Source organism: Herpailurus yagouaroundi, unplaced genomic scaffold (genome assembly GCF_014898765.1).
Source record: "Herpailurus yagouaroundi ecotype Mexico unplaced genomic scaffold, PumYag 189, whole genome shotgun sequence".
NCBI lineage: Eukaryota > Metazoa > Chordata > Mammalia > Carnivora > Felidae > Herpailurus > Herpailurus yagouaroundi.
The window spans coordinates 14,285,055-14,309,232 of record NW_024412420.1 but is presented as its reverse complement, the minus strand read 5'-3'; the positions used below and the strand labels follow the sequence as shown (position 1 = coordinate 14,309,232).

Genomic DNA, 24,178 nt, shown 5'->3' with positions numbered 1-24,178 from the left:
TGCAAACCCTTTCCCGGCGCTGGGCCTTCTGGGAAACGCCAGGCCCGGCGGGCCGAAAGCCGAGTCCACAAAAGGGAAAGAAATCAACAGCCGAGGTGCAGGATGGAGGCGGATCTTCAAGGAAGGAACGGGGAGGAGCCTGTATGGGTTTGCCCCGCTTTCTTTGGAGTGCTTCAGTGTGTTGATTTTCTTGTGTTCCTCTCGGGTGCATTTCCACGCACGTCCACGAGATGTCCCCTCAGCCTCCAATCTGGGATACCGCGGACTCTTAAGAGCGCCCGAACCGACGTGGAGTAGGTAGGGCCTTATCGTAGAGCAGGGCGTGATGGCGTCATGAGTTGCCGGGCGGTTTCTTGCCCCCACTCGCTCAGTCTGCCCCCAGTTTAGGATAGCGATCGAGATTCTCGAGGCTCGTAATCAACCGCCGTCCAGTGCATCCAGCGCGTGGGCAGAAGCTACGAAAGAGATATGTGAGCCCCGAACTGGAGAGTAGGAGGAACTCAATGGGATTCAGACTTCTTGTCAGATTTTAGCTAGTGCCGAAAGTAAGGCATAGAATCTTTGTAGCCTGGGAAGGCGGATGGGGGTGGGGTGGGGAGGAGAGTACCCTTGTGTACAATCACTCCAGTATAAAATATACGGGACCACTCTATGTGTGGCACAGGGCCAGCATGTTCGGGGCGCGAGGTTATAAAAACAGCCCTAGTATGTAGTCTGCTAGAAGCTCCGCTCTGCCGTGTATTGTGAGGCGGGAGGAAAGCCGGTGGAAGCCCCTATTGGGCGAGGCTTCAGGGAGTCTGCGGGGTGCCTGTTTGCCTCCAGACACTGTAGTGAAACGGGGAGCAGAATAATAGTGTACCTAAAGAGAATCTAAGAATCCCCAGGGGGATGAAGTTGAACCAGAAACCCTGTCCACTTATTTTTCAAAGGAATCCTCCAGTGATTCTGCAGGAGGAGGATACAGGTTCCAACTTCTTAAGACAAAAAACAAACCAAAAACAAACAAACAAACAAACAAACAAACAAAACCCTCCCTCCCTAACTTGGAACTTGTATCTCTTCTCTTGATGGAAGTCCTGAGGTGTTTGTTTGTTTTTTACAGAGTGACAGAAGTATATTAATGGTTAATGTTTAACTTTGCACATAAATCTAGTTTGAAAAAGATATATTAGTAAATAAGTACCTATTTTTTCCCAAACTTTAAAAACTTACACGAAACCTGGGATAAATGTACTGAAATTAGATTTCCTAGGCAGCACTAGAAAACTCTGTGGTGGAAGAGTATTTGCAAAGAGGAAAGCAGCTACAAAATGAGAATTTCAGAACTAGAGGATAATCGACTGAGCTGTCTTTCAGATACAATTTGTGTGACGCTCTTTTCCATGTTTTGGTCCCTTCCAAATTGTGTTATTTTCTAGAAAATCAGCATAAAAAACATTACAGATAATGTCTTATATAAAGATGTCTTAGGGGCGCCTGGGTGGCGCAGTCGGTTAAGCGTCCGACTTCAGCCAGGTCACGATCTCGCGGTCCGTGAGTTCGAGCCCGGCGTCGGGCTCTGGGCTGATGGCTCAGAGCCTGGAGCCTGTTTCCGATTCTGTGTCTCCCTCTCTCTCTGCCCCTCCCCCGTTCATGCTCTGTCTCTCTCTGTCCCAAAAATAAATAATAAATAAATAAATAAATAAAGATGTCTTATATGCTGATTTTCTAGCAAATAATACAATTAAAAATTACTCCCCAGAGCAAAAATCTGCAATAAAATGTGTAATAGCTTGTGTATAGTAGCTAGTTTAATAAAACATTATCCAAATAATCAGTTACTACTGTTGAAAATTTATAGTAAGAAATATTAAAAACAACAAAAGACTGTCTCTGTTCCCAAATTTAGGCCTATTTAAATGATTTTCAATATAGCCTAACCCAATGTAGGGGTTACATTTAATAAAATCTTGCTGACCAGACTTCTAAGACTGTGATTATGTAGGTGGTCCACTAGGATCAGTTGGTTCCCTTGCTTAGCTGAATTATATTAGATTCCTACCATGTGTTTCTCAAATTGAGGAGAATCATTAGGAAAAGATCCATCATCCACATGCTCACATAAAGCCTCTCTCTCCACCTCGTACCCATGTCCCACTCCCTGTAATAAAAACTGTAAGTTAGTTGTGGGAAGTCCTGAGTTTTAAACCAGGTCAGACCCTACAAAACAATCTAGCTCTGTTGTAAGGTCATAGAGAGCAGAGGAATATGTTTTGACCATATTCTTTATATTCAAATGTAGAAAGGATATTGTCTCCCCCTTGTCATACTATTGCTGCAAATAGCTCCTTGAACTAAATGGAAAAACATGTTGTCTGATTTTAGGGAGCATGCCTTGACCAATTCCTCCCTAACTGTCTCTGTGCTGCCTTGGGCTGTGGGATGGATAACAGAACTTTTGAATCATCACTGGAATAAACTCATTAGAGCCTCTTCTTCATAACACCGTATCTGTCACTCAGGTGGGTGAGAAGGGTAAAGGAGAAAACAGACAAGCTTTGTTGTTCATCCTTATGAAGTTACCTTTCTGGATAGTTAGGGTGTTAGATCATCTCTTTATTAAGTATACATCACAAGAGAAAAACAACCAAGTCAGCAGGTAATTACTCAGGATGTCTTTGAGCAATGTAGTGAGGCACTGAAAGATGCCCCAGAATGGGGGAGGATGGCTTAACGCAAAGCTTTCGGCAGTTGATCATGAATTCTTGTTGAGTGAGGGCACCAGTCGGGGGAGGGGGGTGGCTAAGGAGGGGAGAGTCTGACTCCTGGGGCCAAAAACCTTGGAGAGATTATTCCACCTATAAAACTACTTTAAAAGAAATTGGTGAAAGATGATAAAACCCAGCTTCAGGCAGAGGAGGATGGTATGAACCCAGTAGTTACATAAGGTTGCAGTATCTATTTTGCAGGTCCATATTGTAAGCCCACATTACTTCCTCCCACAACCACCCTGAATTGAGGGCAGAAGAGAGAAAGGTGAAATAAGATAATATCACAGTTTCTTTTTAAAAGTTATGGGTCAGTCTTATTCTTGGGTGCTTTTTTTTTTTTTTTTTTTTTGAAGACTCATCTGTATTTTCTATTTGGTACACTTGAAAGTTGTCCTACCCTTGTTTTGGGTTTGTATCATGAACAAGCCCGTCCCAGTCTCTCAACCCGAGTCCAGAGGACCCTAAAGCCTCCTCTTTGAAGACAACCTGCTTTGATGATCTTCTCACTTTAGAAGCTAGATTCCACATTCTATACCCTCATAAGTTGTTTTCTGGGCATTTCCCAGAATTATACTGCAGGCAGTATAATAGTATTCATGTATATATGATCTATATGTAGTGTGATAAGGTCTACTTTTTTTCTTTGGCAGAAGTTAAAAAAAACACCAGAAGACATTTCACCCAAAGTAAAATAATATTTTCCATTAATGTCAGTAAAACTTGAGTTTTGGAAGCATAAGCAGGAGGGATTGGGATAAGAAATGAATTCGTTTTGGTTTTGCTGAAATGGTTCATGGTTCATAGTTTTAAAAGTTTGAAAGTTTCTACTTTTAGAGGATTTAAGCACCAGCAGATGGGTTGCGGAACTGCAGGGGGAAGGGGAGAGATAGAGCTGGACAAGTGGAAATTGCTTATCTTAGGTGATCAGCTAGGTTTTCTGTCATCTTCAGCCTGGTGGCTCTGAAATACCCTTGGGTGATAAGGACACAGCACAATGAGGTAGGGAGGCATTCAGGAAGCAGGGAGCAAGTGAAGAGGCAAGTTAGGAGGCCTTGGTCAGGAGCTGCAGGAGGGAGAGGCCAGCATAAAGGGCACAGAGGCGGGGCAGGGTGTCTGGGTCCCACATGTACTGGGGGCCCGATCTCTGCACTTCAAGTCCACTCAGCCCCACTAGGGCCTCTGTGAGGGTCAGTTCCTCCTCCCCAAGGGAGGAGAGCAGGTCAGGCTGCAGGGGGAAAACACCCTCTTTATCCTGTAGGAAATTCTGTTCCATTGTGCTCTCCACCTGCAAGGAACCAAAATAGCATGAAAAGAAAGAACTCGAAACGTCTCTTCCTTTCTCCTAACACATAACCACAAAGAGGGCTACCTTTTTCTTACTATAACTCCTTTCATTACATTACAACTCCATGTGGGCCTTTTTTGTTTTTTTAATGTTTATGTATTTTTGAAAGAGAGACAGAGTGTTAGCTGGGGAGGTGCAGAGAGAGAGGGAGACACAGAATCTGAAATGGGCTCCAGGCTCTGAGCTGTCAGCACAGAGCTCAATGAGGGGCTCTAACTCATGAACCATGAGATCATGACCTGAGCTGAAGTTGGACGCTTAACCAACTAAGCCACTCAGGCGCCCCTCCATGTGGGCCTTTTAAAAGCTCTGTACAGTGGCCAGTGCTTTTCTTTTTAGCCCTATTGTACAGATTCAGAGACATTAAGAAATTTGCCCACATCACTTGGCTGTGAATAAGCAAAACCAGAGTTTTCTGACGTCTCAAGCTGAAAAACTTAGATAATGGCACAAAATTTACTCTTCTACTTCTGGTTATAAAATAGCAAAAAAAAAAAAAAAAAAAAAAAAAAAAAAAAGGGAGAACACGGAGAAAAATGAGCGTGGGCATGAGCCCCTGTGATACGACAGAGGCCCTTCAGGACAGTCTGTCATGAGGCTCAGTCTGTGTCTTTCCACTGGTTCTAGCTGACTCCCTCCCAAACTCTCTCTAGCACCTGCTGTTTTTTCTCACCAGCTTTAGCTGCACGGGTAGGATCTTTTTCTCCATCGATTTTACCAGCAGCTTCTGTTGGGCTTCACTTAGCTCTGGAGGGAAAAGAAAAGCAGAGAAACAAGTGTGTGGTGTGGGTACGAAGGGGATTACAGACTCGAAATGGATGCCCTTCCAGAACGTCAGTGTTAGTTAATCCACACATTTATCCACGGTTGAATGCTTGCTGCTCTATGCTAGGCACCTTTGCTGGGTGTGTCAGCAAAGTCATACCCCTGCATTCAGGGAACTTGCAGTGTAGTGGAGAAGGCAAAGCCACGTGCAGTGACAATACAGGGTATTAAGGGAGCGATGGAACAATAGCCGAGGGGTCTATTTTGGTCTTGGCATTTGAGGGCAGACTTTTTAAGAGGACAAACATCTCAGCTTACTCCTGAAGGACTAGAGCATTTTTCTAAGGGGCAATATTTCATGCAGAGGGAAGAAGAGAATTCAGGGCAAGATCAGAAGATGTTACTCTCTGAAATTAGAGCTAACAAATTTCAGAGTGCCTGGATGGCTCAGTCGGTCAAGGGTCTGACTTCAGCTTAGGTCATGATCTCACGGTTCGTGGGTTGGAGCCCCGCGTCAGTGCAGAGCCAGCTCGGTATTCTCTCTCTCCCTCTCTCTCTCTGCCCCTCCCCCACTCACGCTTTCTCTCTCTCAAAATAAATAATAAAATCAAATAAAGCTAACAAATTTTGATACAAAAGTGATAAGCTTAGACATATGTAGAAATTTTAATTACGTGGCTGGTAAAGCTAGGGTTACTTCCCAACCTCTATTAGCAAGACTAGGCCACCTTCCCAGACTATCCAAGGTGCCCAAGTGATGCCTTAGGAAGGCAAACAATTTTTTAAAATTTTTGTTATTTTATTTTATTAAAACAATCTCTGTGCCCAACGTGGGACTTGAGCTCATGACCCCGAGATCAAGAGTCACATGCTGTACCAACTGAGTCATCCAGGCACACCTATAACCAAATTCCTTAAATGTAGGTATATACTACTTAACTGTGGTATAATTTGCCTGGCATTCATTCATTCATTCATTTGTATATCTGGGGATTCATTCAGTGATTCATTCCTATCGCCGAAAATGTATATAAATGAAGACCTTATTCTCCATTTACCTGTTAGGGCTCCAAGGAAATAGAGGATGGCACCCATAGCCTCCTTTGATAGCAAGACATCTTTTGGGAGTGCCTCCAGGGTCACTTCATGTCCTTTGTCTAGAGCCCCTTCAAGCTGTGGGGAAAGGTGGGCAACTAAGTAAGATAACACAATGAAGGGGCCAAGCATAGTGCCTGGCACATAACAGTCCCTGGAGATGTGCTAACTCATGTCCTTGCTTCTTTATCAAGGTACAAAGTCATAGAAAGTACTGGACACCTTGGATTTCTTGGTCCCTGAGCCTTGGACTCTGGAAAGGAAATGTTCCAGTCCTCTTTCCAAGAAAAGGGCCTGCTGGCCTGCTGCCCACCCTCTGTCGTGCCTTGAGGGAATCTGCATCGTTTGCCCTTTTCCAGAGGAATGAGGGAGCAGTGGCCGCCTGGCAGTCTGGGGGGCACCTGGACATCCACCCACTGGAGGGAGACATCCACCTACTGTTGACTCCCCCTGCCAGTTGTGACACCCACACGTGTCTACCAGCAACCTTTCTCTGCGACCTCACCGTGAGTTCCAGGTCTTGTAGCTCCTTTTTCTTCCCGAGAAGTTTGCTGAGGGAGGTGAGCAGGGAGCTTTGCCCTACTTGGCTCAGCCTTTCCACTTCTTGGATCTCTCTTTGAACTTCTTCTTTTAGTGTCTTGAAGTCCTCAAGTTCCTCCCCTATTGGGATAGTAAACATGGTAAACAAACCATCTGCCATCTGGCAGCCTGCCCATTCAGTCAGCATTCTGCCTGCGGGGCTCCTTCACTCAGCCTCCCTCAAGTCCCTGTGCTCTGTCTGCTCCCAGCCTGAGCCTCGCCTCTCTTTCTTCTTGACCAAGGAACAGGATTGTGAAGTTTCTGCTAGCCTTACTTGTGGAAGGAGTTGTGGTGATGGTCTGGGCAAGGAGGTGGACCAGGACCCACATTAATATCTAAGGGGGGAGTTGATTGTCCCTGGGCTCTCAAGCCCCATTCTGCAGCAGTAGACAATTGATTCCCCTTTCTTTAAAACTCCAGCTAAAAGTTGAGAAGGAAAGTCTATTTCTCCTTCTTATGAATTAGTTGACAAAGAATGACTTTGGTGACTGAGTGAAGGCTAGCATGGATGGGTCTATATCCATGGACGTGGGTAGATCAAGGTTAGCTTGAATCTTGGCCTGACTCTCCAGGGGCCTCGCATCCTAAGAATATGTCCTGGAGAGTGGCTTCCTGGAAGTAGCTACAATCACCAGGACCTGGGACTCAGCACTTCCCTTTCCCTCCCTTCACCCCACTGTCTTCATGCCAAAGTCATGGGAGAAACTTACAAAATTCCTTACCAGCATCAGATGCCAGGATAACTGAGGGGGAAAACAAAAAACAAGAATGTACTCCTCCGAAACAGTAGCCATACCCAGGGGATGACACATTAATGGGGGTTAGGAAATGTATCCTGTCTCCTGGGATATCCCAGCCATCTTAAGGCTCCACCTGCTCCATTTGTGGGAGGCAGGAATGGGGCAGGAGAGAAGCTAATGCAACGTGAAAAAGGGCTCCCGGATTGACTGAGTTGGCATCATGGTGACTCAGTGGCTCCCGTCCCGGGTGCTGGGTGTGGATGGCAGAGTTGCAGATGGGACAGGTTATAGCTAAGAAGGCCCTTTGAGGCATCAGACCACCTGGGTATCCTGCCCAAAGACTTCCCCCTTCCACCACTTTTTCCTAAGCTGTTGGAATTTCTGCCACATTTCAGGGACAGTTGTTTGCCGAGACCTGCTCTGCCATGTTCCCCATTGTCAGAAAAAGACTGGAGTTTTAAAAATCTGTGTCAAGAAAGTTGCAGCGAAATGAGAGGAAACACTTACGGGTGAGCTTCTCCTCTGGCTTTTCTGAAGACAGAAACAATGCACATATGTCAGTATAAAACCTATTTGTGCTTTTTTATCTAGAGCGGATGTCAAGGTGGCTTTATCAGTGATCATTATAAAAACACACAGAGACTATGTTAGCTCGCCCCCCCCCCCCCCGGTGGGGAACACACAATGCCTCCAAGTTTCATTTCTGCTTCCAGTGGTGCCTTCTGGTCTGTCTTTCTGGTTCTCTGTCTCTCTAGGGCAGTATTCATGTGCTTCTATCTGTCTTGCCTAAAGTTGGGGATAGATATTTTTGGGGACTTGGGAAACAAAACCAGGGGCTCCTTGGGGGACTATGGTATATGCTGTTAGAGGGTACAGGATTTTAGCAGATGATATCAGGGTTGGGCAGAAGATATGGGAAACCAGGTAGCAATTTCACTTACCTCCAGGAGGGAAGGTTTGCATGTTATCATTGTAGATATGTGGAATATCTGTAAAGGTGCAAGAGAGGGGAGAACAGGAGGACCTTTAACAGCTACCCACCTTCCCTTCTCCATTCTCAAGTCCATGGGCTCTGCTAAGGGCTAGGTAGGTCCCTGTCCCTAAATGCCTCACCTAACCCCCGATCTACCTCTATTGCTAGAAGAACCCTTTTCTTTCTCTGTAAATCCTTTCCCATGACAACACTATTTTCTGCCTTGCATCCTAGTACTGGTGTCTATGGATGTTTCCTCCACTGGCCACAGACTTCTTGAGAGCAGAGGCTGTGCTTGTTCATCTCTGTGTCCCCTTTCCCCAGCTAACGCAGTGCCTAGCACAGAGGAGATGCTCAGAACCCAGGGATTCCTTCACTTCCTCTCCAGAGCAACCTCTGCAGTTCTTTCCCCAGCAGGTGGGCCACATTACAGTACACTCCTGCACTATTCCCTGACTTGCCGCAAGACGGGACCGGGATGCCTTAGTACTAATGCGGGTAATTCTTGTCTTGAGGGGAGAATATGCCAGTGTCTGCTCACCCCACTCATCTTTGCCTTTGACCATCAGCTGTCTCACTCGAAAGGCCAGGATGCAGCCCTTGGGGATGGTTACGGCCTCCTTGTGGTTTATGGATCCCTAGGATCAGACAATGAGGATTTATGAACCTGCAGAGATTCTGAGACATGGGGTGGGGGAGGGGGAAATGAGGAGATAAGAAGTTGAAAACCCTTTACTGGTGTCCCAGATTGTCTTTCCACCAGTCTGGACTTCATGGAATGAGCTTCAAAGCTCTTTTGCATCATCCCACTAACAATCTCTATCTCTCTTCCTGGTTCAGACACATGAAGGAAGTGGCCAGACCTGCTCCGTCACCTGCCTGTGCATCTCTGTCCCACCTGAGAGCTTCCACAGGCCCAGGTGCCTTCTTCCTCTTCGCCATCTGTCTTGTGCTCATCTCCTCTGAGAAGCCTTCCATGACTAATCCTACTCTTAGCTCCAACTCATCCCTTGAAGATTTATACAAACTAGATTTAGGTATGTAGACCATTACTTATTTATGTCGAATTTTCTAAGCCTGTGTTCTCTGAGCTTTAACCTGTGTGTCTCCTCCATGAGACTGAGAACTTTCTAAGAGCAAGGGTGTCTCTCCTGTACGTTGGGAGCACCATGAGGGAAAATCCATGACTATGAGTTTCCCCTTCCTTGATAGCTCCCTGTGGTATTTGGCACAGGGATCTACCCACCCAGGGCACCCTTGCCAGAGAGAGGATTTGTGTCTGGCCGACAGGAGCCTGAATCTTGAAAAGCAGGAAGAACGAGGGGGTCCTTTTTAGTATCCTGGGTGGCCACCGATGAGGTAAAGTTAATGTGTTAACGCAGCCTCTAAAGAGAGGCTAAATGTAAGTGTGTGTGCGCGTGTGTGAACCAAACCTGTAGTCCCAACGGGGCGAAAAATGGGAGGGAGAAGCAACCCTCCGCCTTGCCAGCTCTCTCCAGAGTGACCTCCTGCACGGTCTCCACCACCTCCATCACCACATACAAGTTCTCCCCTCGGTTTTGCATCTCCTTCAGGAACGGGTGCTCAGCTGACAGCTTCCTGTGGCAGAGGAAGCATTAAGGAATCAGCCAGAACCTCTCCAGGCATGGGCCATGAGCTTCTCTTTTCTTCGGTCATTCCCAGGAGCTAGGCATGGTGGCGTCAGGGAAAGGGTGAGGACTCTGGAGTAAGACCGAGGCTGAAGCCCAGATCTCCAGCTTACTAGCAGAGCAGTTACTTTTGAGTCTTGGGCGCCTCATCTATAAAATGAGGATAATTACCCTTCCCTGCAGAGTTGCCGAGAGGGAAACTGGGAAATCAGCTGGCACAGCTTCTGGCCCGGAACAGGCCCCTCTGGTTGCTCTTTCCCCCTTTTCCCTCTGCCTTGGGGTGCCTTCCCATCTCTCCCCCCAACCCCGTTCTTAGCCCTGTTCATCTCTCCGGGGGTCCTTTGTCCCCATCTCTCATCCTGTCTCTGCTATTAACCCTAGTTCCTGTGACCCCATTTGCTTGCCCACATAAACGTGTGCTTTGATCTTTCTACTCCCTCAAATTACCATTCCATTTCTTTCCTTCACTTCTTTGGCAAGTATCTGGAAAGTTACGCCCATACACAGTCTTTACTTCCTGTCCACTCCTAAATTCTTTTATAATTTGGCTTCTGGTTCTCCTCCTCCACTGAAATCCCAACGACCTCCTGCCCACCAAATTCAAAGACCTTCCCTAACTCTGCACAACACTGACCCCTGCTGGCCAAAACCTCCCTGTGACTCTGTCTCCGGGGCTTCCAGTCCCACTGTGCCACCCTGCTTCTGCTCCCACCCTTTGGGCTTCTGATTCCTATCCGTTCTGTCTACATGTCCTGTGTTAGTTTCTTTGGTTCCCTAAAATTTTACATTCTCTAAGAATCTGTTCTCAGTTCTTTGCTGTCTGAACTCTCTCGAACATCCTCCCCTGCCCCCAACCCCCTTCCTATAGTTTTCATCTTTATATGGCTCACCACCACACAGGGATCTTCACCTGACTTCTCTCCTGAGCTCTGGGCCCTCGTTTCTAACTGCCTTAAAATTTTTCTTTTAGGGGCACCTGGGTGGCTTGTCGGTTGAGCATCTGACTCTTGGTATAGGCTCAGGTCATGATCTCATGGTTTCGTGAGTCCGAGCCCTGGGTGGGGTTCCGTGCTGACAGCGTGGAACCTGCTTGGGTTCTCCGTCTCCCTCTCTCTGCCCATCCCCCCACTCACACTGTATCTGTCTGTCTCAAAATAAATAAATAAACTTAAAAAATTTTTCTTTTAAACTTGAGATATAATTGACATATAACATCATATTGGTTTTAGATGTCCAACATATGCAATGCAGTGTCGTTAACTGTGGCCCCTCAGCTAATGTCTCACTGGACCCGCAAACTCAAAACGTCCAAAAGGGACTTACAATCTTTCTCTCCAAATACACTTCTAAAATCAGGCTTCTTGTTTCTGTTAATGTCATCACTTGGGTCAAATCTTAGAGTTATCTTTTTAAAATTCTCACGTATTTAATTAATTAATTAATTTTGATAAAAGTTGTATACGCTTAAGGTATATGACATGGTTTTTTTAAGTTTATTTTTTTCGTAATCTGTACACCTAATGTAGGGCTTGAACCCACAACCCCAAGATCAAGAGCTGCACGCTCTTCCGACTGAGCCAGCCAGGTGCCCCACAACGTGTTTCGATGGACATATACATAGAGAAATGATTACTACAGTTGAGCTAATTAACATATCCATCTCCTTACATAGTTACCGTTTTGTGTGTGTGTGTGTGTGTGTGTGTGTGTGTGTGTGTGTGTGGTGAGAGCACCTGAAATCTACCCTCTTAGCAAATTTCCAGTGTACAGTATAGAGTTATGAACTGTCGTCATCCTGCTGTACATCGGATCTCCATCTTTGACGAAACCTTCTCCCTCACCCTGCAGTCGGCTGTCAAGTCCAGTCTATTCTGTCACCCCAGAGGTCCCCCAGCCCCAACGGTTCCCCCCTCTTTATTCTGACTGCTCTTCCCTCATTTTATATCTCAGATCCTCATTTTGTATCTCAGATGGACAATGGAACGGTGTCTTGCCTAGTCTGCCTCCTTCCAACTCCTGTCCCTCCTCCTCTAGCTTCCTTTCATGTGGCCAGATTAATCATGACACATCAAGGTGTCATCAGGGTCCCCCTGAAGCCTACAGAATAGTTCCACCTCCTTGACCAGACACCTGGGCCCTCCATGGTCTAGGCCTCCCTACCACCTCCCACTTGCTCTACTCTTACCTTTTCTGCTCCTGCCAAACCAGCTCTTCATTCTCCCTAGAGGTTCTGAGGTTTCTCACCCATGTGCCTTTGTAATGTCCTTCTCCCAGACTTGCATGTTCAGTTTCTACTCATCCTTCAAAGCCTAGATCATGGGCTGCCTCCTCTGAAGTCCTTCTTCATTTCCCCAGCCAGAAGTCCCTCTGGCCTGCCACAAAACTCAGGCAAAGTCCTCCTATGGCACTTACTACTTCTCACCTTGGATTGATTATAGTCACTGTTGTACATCTCTCCTGCCCCCAACTCCTAGATTGCAAGGTTCTTGGACAAAGATGTCCTAGTGCATCCTGGCACCTAGTAGGGTATTTTGCACTCAGTGAGACTATATAAATATTTACTGGGTGACTTTCTAAGCACCCCAGCCCTTCCTTCCTGCCTCCCCAGTCCTCATCTCCTTCTTTCAACCACTACTTAACTAACTTAAAAGTTAGTTCCCTGTCAAGCCAAACATCTGAGATGTCCAGACTACCACATCGACATGGCATCTGCCACACCCCTTGTGTTGCTGGGGCAGCATTCCCGAGGGCACCTGGTGTGTGGATGGGACTGAGCAGATGGCTTGATTTATGGGAGCAGAACTCTGTGCTCAAGCTTCACTAGGGAGCAGTTAAGACCCTTTCCTTTTTTAGTGTATTTTATAGAGTCATAGTTTAGGAAGGAGCCCTAGAGATTTTCGTTGAACCCCATCATTTTTCAGGAAAGAAAACTGAGGTTCTGAGAGGACAAGTGATTTTTCCAAGGTCACACGGCAAGTTAACGTGACCATACGCATCCTCGTGTGTATATATGATAGTAGGGGGGTGGTACTGGAGGTAGCGGAAGGATGGGGGGAATGGTTAGGGAATGGCCCGGAGGCACTCATGGGCCAGAAGGGTCATATTCAAGAGCTCTCCTGTGGTGACCACATAGGTGAAGGTCAGTGTGAAGGCCCTGCCCTTTAGCTCAGGGCCCAAAGCACCCTTTCCAGGCACCACCCACCCCATCCTGATAGCCCTCCAGCCCTTTCATTCTCACCTCTCCTGGTGCAAGGTCTCCAGAGCCTTGGGAGCCACACTGAGTGTCTGGACCTCCAGGGTACTGCTTCTGGACAGCCCTGCAGTCCCCGTCACCTTGACTGTCTTTGGCATGTCCACTTCTCCCTCCACTCGGGCATCCAGCATATTCTTAAAGCTAAAGTTCCCAGAGTCTGTTGGATCTGCAGGAGAGAGAAGATGAAAGGGGCCAGGCTGGCAGGCGTTCCTCTTCCCTCGCCTTCTGGAAGAACTTTGGGCTACAGGACACCAAACCACATCTGGGCAGAGGGAGCTTTGGGCTCCTCCTCACAAGCCAGTGCCTGGCCCCACCCCTCCATCCTCAACCCTGTGTCCAGACTAACCTGAAGGTGAGCTGCCAGGCTCAAGCACATCCAGGAGGGTGTAGTCAGTGCGGACATATCGGGCACCCCAGAAGAGAGTGCTCTTTCTCTTCCTCAGCACCAGGCAGAAGGGATGGAAGCGCTTGAAGTCTATGAGGCTGTCAAGGGGTGTCAGGTCCCCTCTAGGGTTTAGCTGTCTGGCCAGGGCCCGGGTGACATTTTCAAATATGGTCATTTTCTCTGTGGGGGGTGGGGGGAGACAGGAGAGTGACAAGTGGGGAGACCAGGACATGGGAAGGCCCCTGCAGAGAGAGATGGGGCTCAGGGTGTATGTGGGGGGTGGGGCTTCAAGATGCCTGGATTCTAGGAATGTCAGAGCTGAAAGGAACTAAAGGAGTCTTCTCTTTACGACGAGGAGACACAGCCCCGAGAGCTGAGACAACTTGCCCGAAGTCACAGGGCTGCTTAGAGAAGCCAGGCCTTCCCTCTGTTTGCCAAGGGCTCTTTGCTCACCCTGTATTCATTTTCTTCATGGACTCGGAGCCTGGCTAGAGCATTTCATTAGTGCTGCAAGTAAAGTTCCTCTCATACAGCTGTGCCCACCTTGTCTTCCCCAGAGAACTGTGACAGTGGGGACCTGGGATGCCAGGGAAGGAGGCAGCCACCACTGGTGCCGAGGGCCTGAGGAGGCAGATGCTGTTTACCTGCCCTGGTTGTCCTTTCTTTGGGTGGGGGGTCACTTCCCTGTACCCTGTACTTCCCTTGTGCCCACCTCCTGGTTCTTGGGCGCGAGTAGACCCACTTCCCTCCAGGTGCTACCCAATACACCCAGGCATTTGCCTTTGCTCCCTCTGCTTATAATACACCCCCTTCCAATCCCTATTCATTAAGATTCATCTTGGGTCACCTCTTTGGTGACTCCCTTCTCACTCCTCTCCAGGCAGCTGGTGACTCTATCCTGTGTCCCCAAAGCACTTTGTACATGCCCTTCCGAAACACCTGCAATGTCATGTTGTTGTGATCTGTGCACCTGACTCTCGCCTACTTGATTGTGGCCTCCCAGAGGGCAGGAAATGGGTCTTAGTCATCCCTGTAGCATCAGCACCAAGCACAGTGCCTGGTGCAGACCTGGAGCTTGGCAAATGTGTGTGGAAACAATGAATGAAGAAATGAATGAATGTGGCCCTGGGAGGCACATACTGGGGTGAGAGGGCTCTGGAGAATGTGGGGTTTGCAAGAGCCTGACCTTCAGAGTCTTAGGTTTCTGTCTTTGAGGTTCAAGTCCAGGTGCTTTGGCTGGGTGGCCAGCTGGCACAGCTGGATTATTCCTGTGGCTTTAAGAGGACACAGCAGCTGGCCTGGAACTGCCTCACAGCCCCCTTGGGCACCTCACAGAGTCAGGGAAGCAGGAGGCACACGTACAGGTGCATGGGACCAGCCTGCCAACTGCATGGGCTCCAGTGTGCCTTTTTTACTCCTCATTCCTGGAAGGGCCAGGCCAGGCCAACCTCCTGGGGCCAGCCAGATGCCTTTGGGAAGGGATCAGGTGAGTGCTGTCTCCTCCTCACCAGAGAGGAGCTCACAGGACCACTCCTCACTTCTCTCTCCAAGGCCTATGAAGACACCTACCCCCCAGGGCTCTAGGGGACTTCTAGGCCCTTCTCTTCCCACCCATGTTCTTGTTCATCCCTAGAACACCCCCCACCTCCCCTGCTGTCATCAGGCTCTTACCAGAGAGCAGTTCTAGGTTCTGTCCAGCAGCCGGCTCTCAGTCTGTAGGTTGAGAGAGTGACTATCCCTCACCAGGACAGGCTGCCGCTTTATGCTTCTCTGGAGGCAAGGATGTAGGCTTCCAGGGACCCCGCCTGCCCCAGTGACCCCACCCCTATCCTGCTCTACTTCCAGGAGAACAGCATCAACCTGTTCCACGTGTGCCCTGCCCCAGGCCCTGGGCCCTGGCCTCCTGAGGGCTGAGGGGGTGGGGAGCTGCCAGACAGGTGCCAGCGTGGGTGGAGGGAGCCAGACCAGATAGAGGTGGCCACTGAAGGTTGGCTTCATGGGCAGAGAGGAGAGGAAAGAAGGCACGTTTGGGAGAGGGGCAACAGAGAGGCAGTGGGAGGTGTGTGCGCGCACGCACGTGTGTGTGCGTGTGCGTGCAGGTGTGATGAAGGCGGCATCTCTGTTCTGTCATCATTGTGGTCATCAGGAAGTATGTAGGATACATGGTAAGGCCTTGTGGGCATGATAAAGGGATAAGAAACCCCATGTGTCCACAGATCCCAGCAGAAAGAGCAGCTGAGAAGCTGTCCTGCATCTCTCTGCTGGTCTGCCTGCACATCACTCCCTCCCTCCTTTGGTTTTCGCTGCATATACATATCTGTGGCGCTGCTAGCTGCCTGTGCTTGTGTAGGCAGAGATGTAGATAGACCAAGGGGTTTCCTGCTGCTCTGTGTTCAGCGTGCCTGCTCCTCATGGAGTATCGTACCCACACTTACACGCACATGCACAGGCAGAGGCAGAGCGGAATTAGTGTCAAGGCTATAGAGCATGTCTGCTTCGGGAGTTGTTCTTAAGTCTGTGCCTAGAAGGAATTTCAAAAGGGACTTTACACACCTGGTTGGGTTTCTAGATGACAAATCAAGACATTTCCAAGCAAGACTCCTTTAGTGTTGGGACACGAGTCAACGTCTGCATGCGTATATAACCTGAATACAACTGAGTCTGTTTTCATGCTCTAACTTTGAGGCTCTCCTCAGTACCACTCATCCAATAGGAAATGCAGCCTTGAAAACCACGAAGGCAAGTTATATGTTTATTGAAAGTTTTCTTCTTTAAAAAAAAAAACTTTTTTTAAAAGTTAATATATTTTGAGGGAGAGAGAGAGAGTGTGAGTGTGAGCAAGAGGGGCAGAGAGACAGGGAGAGAGAGAATCTCAAGCAGGCTCCATATGCTCAGCGCAGAGCTCGACATGGGACTCGAACCCATGAACTGTGATGTCATGACCTGAGCTGAAATCAAGAGTTGGATGCTTAACCGATTGAGCCACCCAGGCACCCACCCTGTCTGGAGGTTTTCTTGAGGGGCTGGTGGTTAATGGGGGAGATCGGACCACACCACACTCAGCAAAACTCCCTAAAAACTGAATTACAATTCTGTCTCCAAAGTCTCATTCAATATGACAAATGCTCCCAAATCTCTCTGTGTCATAAAACAAAACCTTCTGGGTCTCTAGTCCCTGCCCCCTATCTTCTGGCTCACCTTCCTTCCTGTACCCCAGACCTCTCTTCTGGGGCCATCTACCACTTCCTCCTTCAACAGCTCCAACCAAGGGCTTGGCTGTGTGGGAAGGCTGTCTTTAGTCATTCAGTCTCTGTCACATGGGCGCATGTGTGCAGAAATAGGTGTATGTGCTATATTCTTTCCATCTCTACCTGTTTTCCTGGTTCTTCCTGGATTTCCATCTCTTCCTTTCTGTGGCTCTTAATCACTGCATTGATGTGACTGATGCCACTGCAATCCAGCATATAGTCCTGGGCTGTGCAGTCTCTCAAACTTTATTTATTTTTATTTTTTAAAAGTTTTTTTTTTTTAATTTATTTTGAGAGAGAGATAGAGAGCAAGTGGGAGAGGGGCAGGGAGGGAGGGAAACAGGATCCCAAGCAGGTTCCGTGCTGTTAGCGCAGAGCCCAGTCTGGGGCTTGAACTCACAAACCATGAGATCATGGCCTAAGCCAAAGTCAAGAGTCGTAGGCTTAACTGATTGAGCCACCCAGGCACCCACCCCTCTCATCCTTTAGATGGCCCCCTCCCCATCTTCTCACTGGCCCACCATTGCCTCAGTGAGACTTGGGAGTTTCTTGTTGGTGTCTACCCTCTTTCCACTGGCTGCAGGCCAAGGTTTCCAGTCCAGGCCATCCTCCAAGGATCCGGAGGGCAGTGATTTCAAGAAGCCACATGTGTATCTGCTCTCTCTGAGGACCTCAATAGCCATTTGGCCAGCTTTCTCTCCTCTGACCTGGAAGTCTTGCTCCTTTCATTTCTCTTGCCCTCCTTCATTCATTCTGGACTCTACCAGACTTGCCCTTGTTCTCCTCATGCCACTCCATTCCACCTCTGTCTCATTGAACCATCCGCCAAACTGCCTAATGGCGTTCAGAAAGGGTGGCTTTGAGGGTTCAATGCAAAGAGAAGAAATAAGGGCTTGCGGGGTCAGCTAGGTTAAAGATCTTGTACTTTGAGAATAAAAATAACCATGTCAGGCTTGTTCCTGTGCTGCTCCTCACCCCCCCCCTCCCCCCCCCCTCCCCCCCCCCCCCCCAATCTGGATGCTTTGTAATTTTTGTTATTTTCCCAGTCCCCCTGCCTCATAGTCTTACGGATCAGGCCTCTTCCAGAGGCTCCTTTTCCTCAGAGTCCTGGTTTACAATCAGAGGAATCTGGGATATAATTTAAATTGTGCTGGAAGAGATTTAATTAGACTAATTTGTAAGAACTCTTTAGGTGAATTTAAAATGACTTACTGAAAACAGGAGGCTGGGTGGTGCTTGGTGCTGTTTTAGGCGGCAGGCTTTGCTCTCTATCTCCCTCTGGTGGTCACTCAACAGAGGTAATGGCGATAATCACCCTTACTGTGGGCACCAAGCTTGTAATTTGCATGTAGTTGCTAGGAGATGGGGATGAGGGAAGGGAGCTGGCCTAGGGGAGGAAGCCACCTGTTCTCTGGGAACCTGAATGCCTCTCTGACCCATAGAGTGCATTGCAGATACAGACATTGGGACAGGTTGTTATTTCCTTACCCATTTTCCTTTTATTATTGTTGATTTTCTCAAGAAGAGGCCAAAGAGGACAGAGATGAGGTAGGCTGGTGGAGTTCAGAAGGGTGGAAGGTACTGATCCTGGCAAGAATGGGAAGAAGCTGGCACAGACATACTGCCAGATCTTCTCTGAGTAGAAAGAGGTGAAAGGGCTAGGGAGGAAGGCAGGCTGAAATGGAGGTGTAACCCTCTGGTAGAAGGGCAGGAAGAACATGCCTCAGAGGCATAGTATTTTATATTTCCTATGGGAGGTTGGAAGTTTTCGGGTGTAGATTGTAGACTGGGAGCTATACTTCCATAAATTCTCCTTTCTGAACAAAGTAAAACCCCCATAATTCTTTCTTATCCCCTAAAATACTTTGAGGGTTTTTCCCAAATTCCCAAATCAGCTTTGGAGCCCAAGACACCTCCAAACTCCTGGCTGAGTAGACATTGTTCAGGGTCTTGTGACACTTCCTCAACCCAAAGTTGTACTGAAGAACTACAAAAGTGTGTCAAACTTCAAGGTGTCAGCCCTCGCCATCCCCAGCCCTCCGCTGCCAACCCCTCTATGAGGTTGGTTTGGGCAAGGAGGCCACTGCCAACACCCAGCCCAAATCCAGGGATGCCTCCTCTGTCAGCTGATCACCCCCAGCGCCCCAGCTCTTCCTGAGTCCCTCAAGATGCACCTGGGGTAGGTGTTGGTGCTCCTGTTCATGTCATGGTTGACAGAAGAGAAGCTCTCCTCCTTGGCTGTGATTGCTAGGCCCCTCCTGATAAGACAGAGCCCCCAGATCCTTGTAAAAGATACTGGGTGCCAGATGGAGCCTTTGAAGGTCCAAGAGAACCAAGCTCCAAGAGAACTTGGAGCTGAAGTGCCTGTCCATTGCACCAGCTCCCCTGGGTCTGTGCAGAGCCCCACTCTGCTTTCCCTAGCCCTAGTAGGGGAAAGCGGATGTTCAGGCCTTTCAGCACTTGAAAGACAAGAGGCATACAGGGCACAGAGTGGTGACAAGGCATTGTGGTCTCTGGTATAGAGGGGTCCATCCCTGGTATGTCAAGGCTGCAGAGTCCCACCAGGGCATGGGTCACCTTCAGCTCTGGCCAGGAAATCCCTGAGCAGTTTGAAGTGAGGGCAGAAGAGCCCTACCACCCCCTAGAAGAAATTCTGGTCCAGAGTGTTCTCCATCTGCACAACAGAGAATAAACATCACGGGATGGTTTGCATTTGGGGAACCACCAGCTTCAGAGGTGATCTGCAGTAAAATTTTAAGTTCTAGCCCCTGACTCCACCCTTGACCCCCTCTGCCCATTAGTGCTAGAGTTGAGCAGAAGCGGGCACAGATTAAGAGTCTGGAGACCTGAGTTCCATAGACAGCTCTGCTAGGAGCCTGTTGTGTGGCCCCAGAGAAGTACCTTCCTCTCTCTGGGCCAGAGAGGTCATCTGTGATGGAGGGGGTGGAGCTGCATGAACTTCCGGATCTCTTCTAGTGCTCAAACTCCATTTTACCCTAGTTGTCATCCCTCACACCTGTCCTGCAATCCCCAGGCCCCTCACCAGCTCTGTCTGTAGGAAAGGACTTCTTTCTGCACAGACATAGCAGCGGCTGGTGCTCCTCGCTCAACGCTGAAGAGGGAAAAGGAGAGGAGGTGGTGTGAGAGATATGAGCATGTTCTCTCTCCCTCTCTTGGTGGGCAGGAGATTGTAAGGCAGCTCTGGGGGCTAACTGTGTGTGTGTGTGTGTGTGTGTGTGTGTGTGTGTGTGTGTGTGTGTTGGCTGGGGCAGCAGATTCACTCCCCTCCAGGAGAGAACGAGAGAAGATCCCTGTAAGAATATGTATTCTCCTTTCTTTGGGGGAAAAATGAATGGAGGCTAGGTGGGCTTACACCTTTTGCCTTTTCCTTGGGAGAAGGGAATGACAGGGGTTGGACCCTGATTGATCTGCTTGTAGCTTGGTTGCATGGGCATGCAACCTATGAAGTCACACAGGACCCCAGCTTGGTTTAATGCTTTCCTGTTGCCATCTTGAAGAATAACTCTTTTTTTGTTTTAATTAAAGTTTATTTATTTATTTTGAGAGAGAGAGAGAGAGAGAGAGCGAGTGCACAAGTAGGGGAGGAGCAGAAAGAGAGGGACAGAGAGAATCCCAAGCAGGCCCCATGCAGTAAGCGCAAGCCTGCTGGGGGGGCTCAAACTCACAAACCCTGAGATCATGACCTGAGCCGAAATCAAGAATTGGAGGCTTAACCAACTGAGCCACCCAAGCACCTTTTGAATAATAATTCTTAATCATTTTAAGCAAGAACTCCTCTAGGTTTTATTCTTCACTGAGATCTGTAAATTACGTTGCAGGTCTGGCTTGTTACCACTGGGTCTAAGCCAGGAGGCCTGTCAGTCACATGAGGGAGGGACCCCCAACCCCACTCCCGCCCCTCAGCAGAGCCCCTAGCAGGTAGAGGATGTACCCAGCAAGCATGGTGTTGAGTTGACTAGAAGTCTCCAGCAGTCATTCAGAGGACTGAGACCCTGGCCCTGCCCCTTGGACTCCCGGAATCTCTGGGTCACCAAGATGCAGGACCCCATCCATCAGGCAGAGAGTATGGGAAATGATCAGCTAGATACTCCTACAGCTGGAAAGACAGGGAAGTTCCTGAGGAGAGGGAGAGTTCTCCCTGCACAGAGAGCAGACTCCCTCAGGGCAGGGCCCCAGTCTCTCCCTCAACTTAAAGGAGCCTTCCTCCAAGTGCGCTGAGATCTCCCTGGAGAGGCGGGCGGGTCACCCCATCCAGCCCACAAGAGCCCCAGCTTCCTCAGCTCCGCCCAGGCTACCAAGCCACGCCCCTACCATCTTAAGCCCCGCCCCCCGCTCCCCACGATGCCCACCCGGGTCCCGGTCCTGCGCCCTATGCTCACAGTCTGGCCTCACCACTCTAGCCTCCTCCAGATCTTCCATGTCACCCCTCCCCGGCCTCCACACTGCGCTTGCCCCGCCCAGGCACCTTCCCAACCCCAGCGCCCCAGCCCAGCCCCCGGGTCCCCCTACTCCCGCAGCATCCACTCCTTAGCTGGGCAGCCGCTGTTCCGGGTTTCAATGCTAGCCGCTCCTCCTCCCCTTCAGCCCGCAGCGCCAGATACTCCGCGTGTTCCCGGCTCAGGCCTAGGTGAGTGAGGGTGCAGGACAGTGGTGACCAGGACCCTATCCCGCTCCACCAGTCTCGACGTGACTTCACTCAGCGGGTCCCCCGCCCCCAGGCACAGAGACCACCTTCTGAGCCTTGGCGTTCCGTGCCCTCCCGCAGGTACCCCTCCCCAGGGGAAGATGATCGGGGCTGGTCTGGTGTTGGGTGCCCGGGAGCTCAGCTCCTTACGCTAGCTTCCAGTGGGCACTGAAGATCCTGCAGAGGGCAGAGGGACACACCCCGTCACCACGAGTGGCTGCGATAGAGCAGTCCCACGAAGGGTTGGGGACAGCTGAAGATGGGAACGGGACAGAGGGTAGCAGGGAAGGAAAGCCCAACTGAGACCGGGAAACCTGGGTGCACCACTGGACTTTGCCCAGGTAGTTTCCCAAACACTCCAGGGTGGGGAGTGCAGATGCACTGTAGCCCTCCTTACAGGATTCCAGTGAGACAATAGATGGAAACGTCCTCAGACCTTTAGAAAAGAGAAGAGGGGAGTTGTAAAAGATGAGGGTGCTGTTATTAGGGGAACTAGGTGAGAGGCAGGTATGGAGGAGAAGAGGGTAGGTTGCCCTGATGGTGGGCAGGGATGCAGGGGAGAGTGCAGGGCTGTGGGAGGGGAGGAGAGGGGCAAGTGTGAGCAAGGATGGGGGTGGGACAGGGGAAGCATCTTGGAGATTGCCAGCTTGGAACCCCACAGCAGTGGGGAGGGGGATGGAATGCCCCCTCCAGCCTTGCCCTCCTCCAGGGTGGCTTCCTCCAGCTCCTCCCCAGCCTTGGCCACCTTGAACATACAGGTTCTGCGTCATGCTCCCAAAGATTCTTCAGCTCTTGTGGTGGGTGGAGCGGGGCCGGCTCTGAGTGGGCGGGGCCCTCTTCCTAGCCACCTCGGCTCCCTCATTTGCACCCCTGGATCCACCTTGTTTCTCCCTACCCTCCCTTGTCCCTTCCCCTTAGAAGGGTGTGTGTGTCAGTCCCAGAGGGATAGGGGCCCTGAGGTTCTAGTCCTGTTAATTTCTTCCCTGACTCCTTGTATGACCTTGGGCAACTCACCACCCCTCTCTGAAGATCACTGCCAGCTCTGACAGCTGGTGCTGCTCTCGCGGGGGCACGCCCCTGGGTGCCTGCTCCTCTCCCTGGCCTGGTTCCTCAACCTGCTTCCCTACGTCACTTCGCAGTGTTTTCTTGGTTCTAGAGGACATACATGCTCTTGTGCTTGTTCCCACACATCCCTTGCAAGAAACTTCCTTGATGGTCTGCCTCTGCATGATAAAATTGTCCCTGACCCCAAAAGTGAATGGGAATTGAGAGCTGACCTCAGACATTCATTTGAGTATGGGATGCAAAGGTTTTGTTTGTTTGTTTGTTTGTTTGTTTGTTTGTTTAGCATTCTAGAAGAGGAAGATAGTGATGGCCCGGAGTGCAGAAATGAGTATTGTGACGGGGAGCAGATAAGCTAGATTCCAGGGACTTGGAGATGTGTGGGCGTATGGTAGCAGTAGACCTGGAATGAGGAGAGAGAGACAAAAACTGAGAAGTACCGTAATGTGCTAACTCGAAGTATTGGAGACACCAGAGCCATCTTCACCCATCCAAAGGGCTGTGGTGTCCAAGAGAGATGGGCTTGAACTTTAGTGTTTGCTTTCAATGCCCCTCTGGGCTCACATGACCCCTGTGCCTGCCACTATCACCCGGGCTGCTATCACTAGCCTGTCAGACCCCCAAATGTGGATACCATGACGTCCTCATCTTTGTATCTGCAGTGCCTGGCATGTCATAGTAACTCAATAAACGTTTGTCGAATGCATGAATGGGCTTGTCTTGGCATCTGTTTTGGGAGCTCAAGGCCTCGCTCTGCCTTCCTGATTTGGGGGAGCCGTTGCTCATAGGCAGCAAGCTTGCTGGTGACAAAGACCCAGCAAGATGAGGTAAAACTGTTTGTAGTCGGAACTCCCCTGGGTCTAATGGGGGAGGCACAGCCCTCCCCTTGGAATAAGCTGTTGGGTTGCTTCTGGTTTTGATGCGGATATGCCCTCCCCTCTGTAGGAGAGCTCAGTGTTGCACTCGAAATGTCTGCATGTGAGTCCAAGACAGGAAGGGTGGGGGCTGCACCCCACCCATTGCTCCTTAACTGCCTCCCTCGGCTCCTGGGTACTCAGTCTGCTCTCTGTTCACTTCCTTTTGTAGATAACGTGGCTTTGTAGATGCTCAAGTCTCTGTGTCTGGGGTAGGTCTTGGTCTCCCCAGCTTCAGAGCTCCCCAGAGAGAAAAGACCCTATTTCTTCCATAAGCCTGGGTGTTCCCCAAGAGTTAGGTTCCTGTCTCTCCCCCTCAGACCGGGAGCTCCCTCAGGGCCGCCCCAGGCTTCTGCTCTGCAGGGCAGGAAGAAATTGGTTTTGGAAGAGGTGAGCGAGGGACTCCTCTTCTCCCACACCTACATACAGCCTGCTGGCTCCAGGATGCTGCATGTGGGTGCTAAGCTGGGTCCTGCCCCAGACCTCCCGGGTTCTTCTGGACCAGGTGTGTGGCTGGGCTCTCTTGGCACCTGGCAGCTTCGTTGCTGGCTCCCGCGTGTCCCGGTAGGAGAGGTTGGTCTTGATGGAGTGCATCTGTACCAGCCAGAAGTGTGAGAAGCAGACAGCAAAAATGAAACCGGCCAGCTGCCTACTTGGCATCTCAGAACATGGGTCCTATGATCTTTGGTCCCCAGTGGAGATAAGAATGGGGGAG

The 24,178-nt window shown here is 49.7% G+C and overlaps 1 protein-coding gene and 1 long non-coding RNA gene across 4 annotated transcripts; one reads left to right on the top strand and one right to left on the bottom strand.

The window, feature by feature from the left end:
• Positions 1-141: 141 nt before the first annotated feature.
• LOC121044925 (uncharacterized) lies at positions 142-23,255 on the top strand. Of its 2 annotated transcripts, XR_005797546.1 has the most exons (4): positions 142-545; positions 2,365-2,501; positions 9,088-9,284; positions 22,836-23,255. It is a non-coding gene; the product is annotated as an uncharacterized LOC121044925 (long non-coding RNA). The 2 variants fall into 2 exon arrangements; XR_005797545.1 differs by lacking the exon at positions 22,836-23,255 and having other exon boundaries at positions 9,088-9,674.
• Positions 2,575-15,337, bottom strand: GSDMA (gasdermin A). Of its 2 annotated transcripts, none has more exons than XM_040497422.1 (12): positions 15,206-15,337; positions 13,496-13,714; positions 13,135-13,315; positions 9,681-9,846; positions 8,789-8,885; positions 8,216-8,263; positions 7,782-7,805; positions 7,245-7,277; positions 6,461-6,615; positions 5,919-6,033; positions 4,769-4,842; positions 2,575-4,035 (listed from the first exon to the last, which is right to left on the bottom strand). In XM_040497422.1, the coding sequence occupies exons 2-12, from the start codon at positions 13,707-13,709 to the stop codon at positions 3,793-3,795; spliced, it is 1,350 nt and encodes a 449-aa protein (XP_040353356.1). In that variant the 5' UTR covers positions 13,710-13,714; positions 15,206-15,337; the 3' UTR covers positions 2,575-3,792. The 2 variants fall into 2 exon arrangements, with proteins under 2 accessions (XP_040353356.1, XP_040353357.1); XM_040497423.1 differs by having other exon boundaries at positions 7,257-7,277.
• Positions 23,256-24,178: the final 923 nt, after the last annotated feature.

What these genes read in the sequence shown, in the direction of transcription:
- GSDMA (XM_040497422.1), bottom strand. Translation starts at nt 13,709, where the DNA reads ATGACCATATTTGAAAATGTCACCCGGGCCCTGGCCAGACAGCTAAAC. An exon ending in GCCAGAGGAGAAGCTCACCC is followed by an intron (nt 7,278 to 7,781) that starts GTAAGTGTTTCC and finishes TTTCCCCCTCAG; the next exon opens with TTATCCTGGCATCTGATGCT. An exon ending in TACCCGTGCAGCTAAAGCTG is followed by an intron (nt 4,036 to 4,768) that starts GTGAGAAAAAAC and finishes GGTTCCTTGCAG; the next exon opens with GTGGAGAGCACAATGGAACA.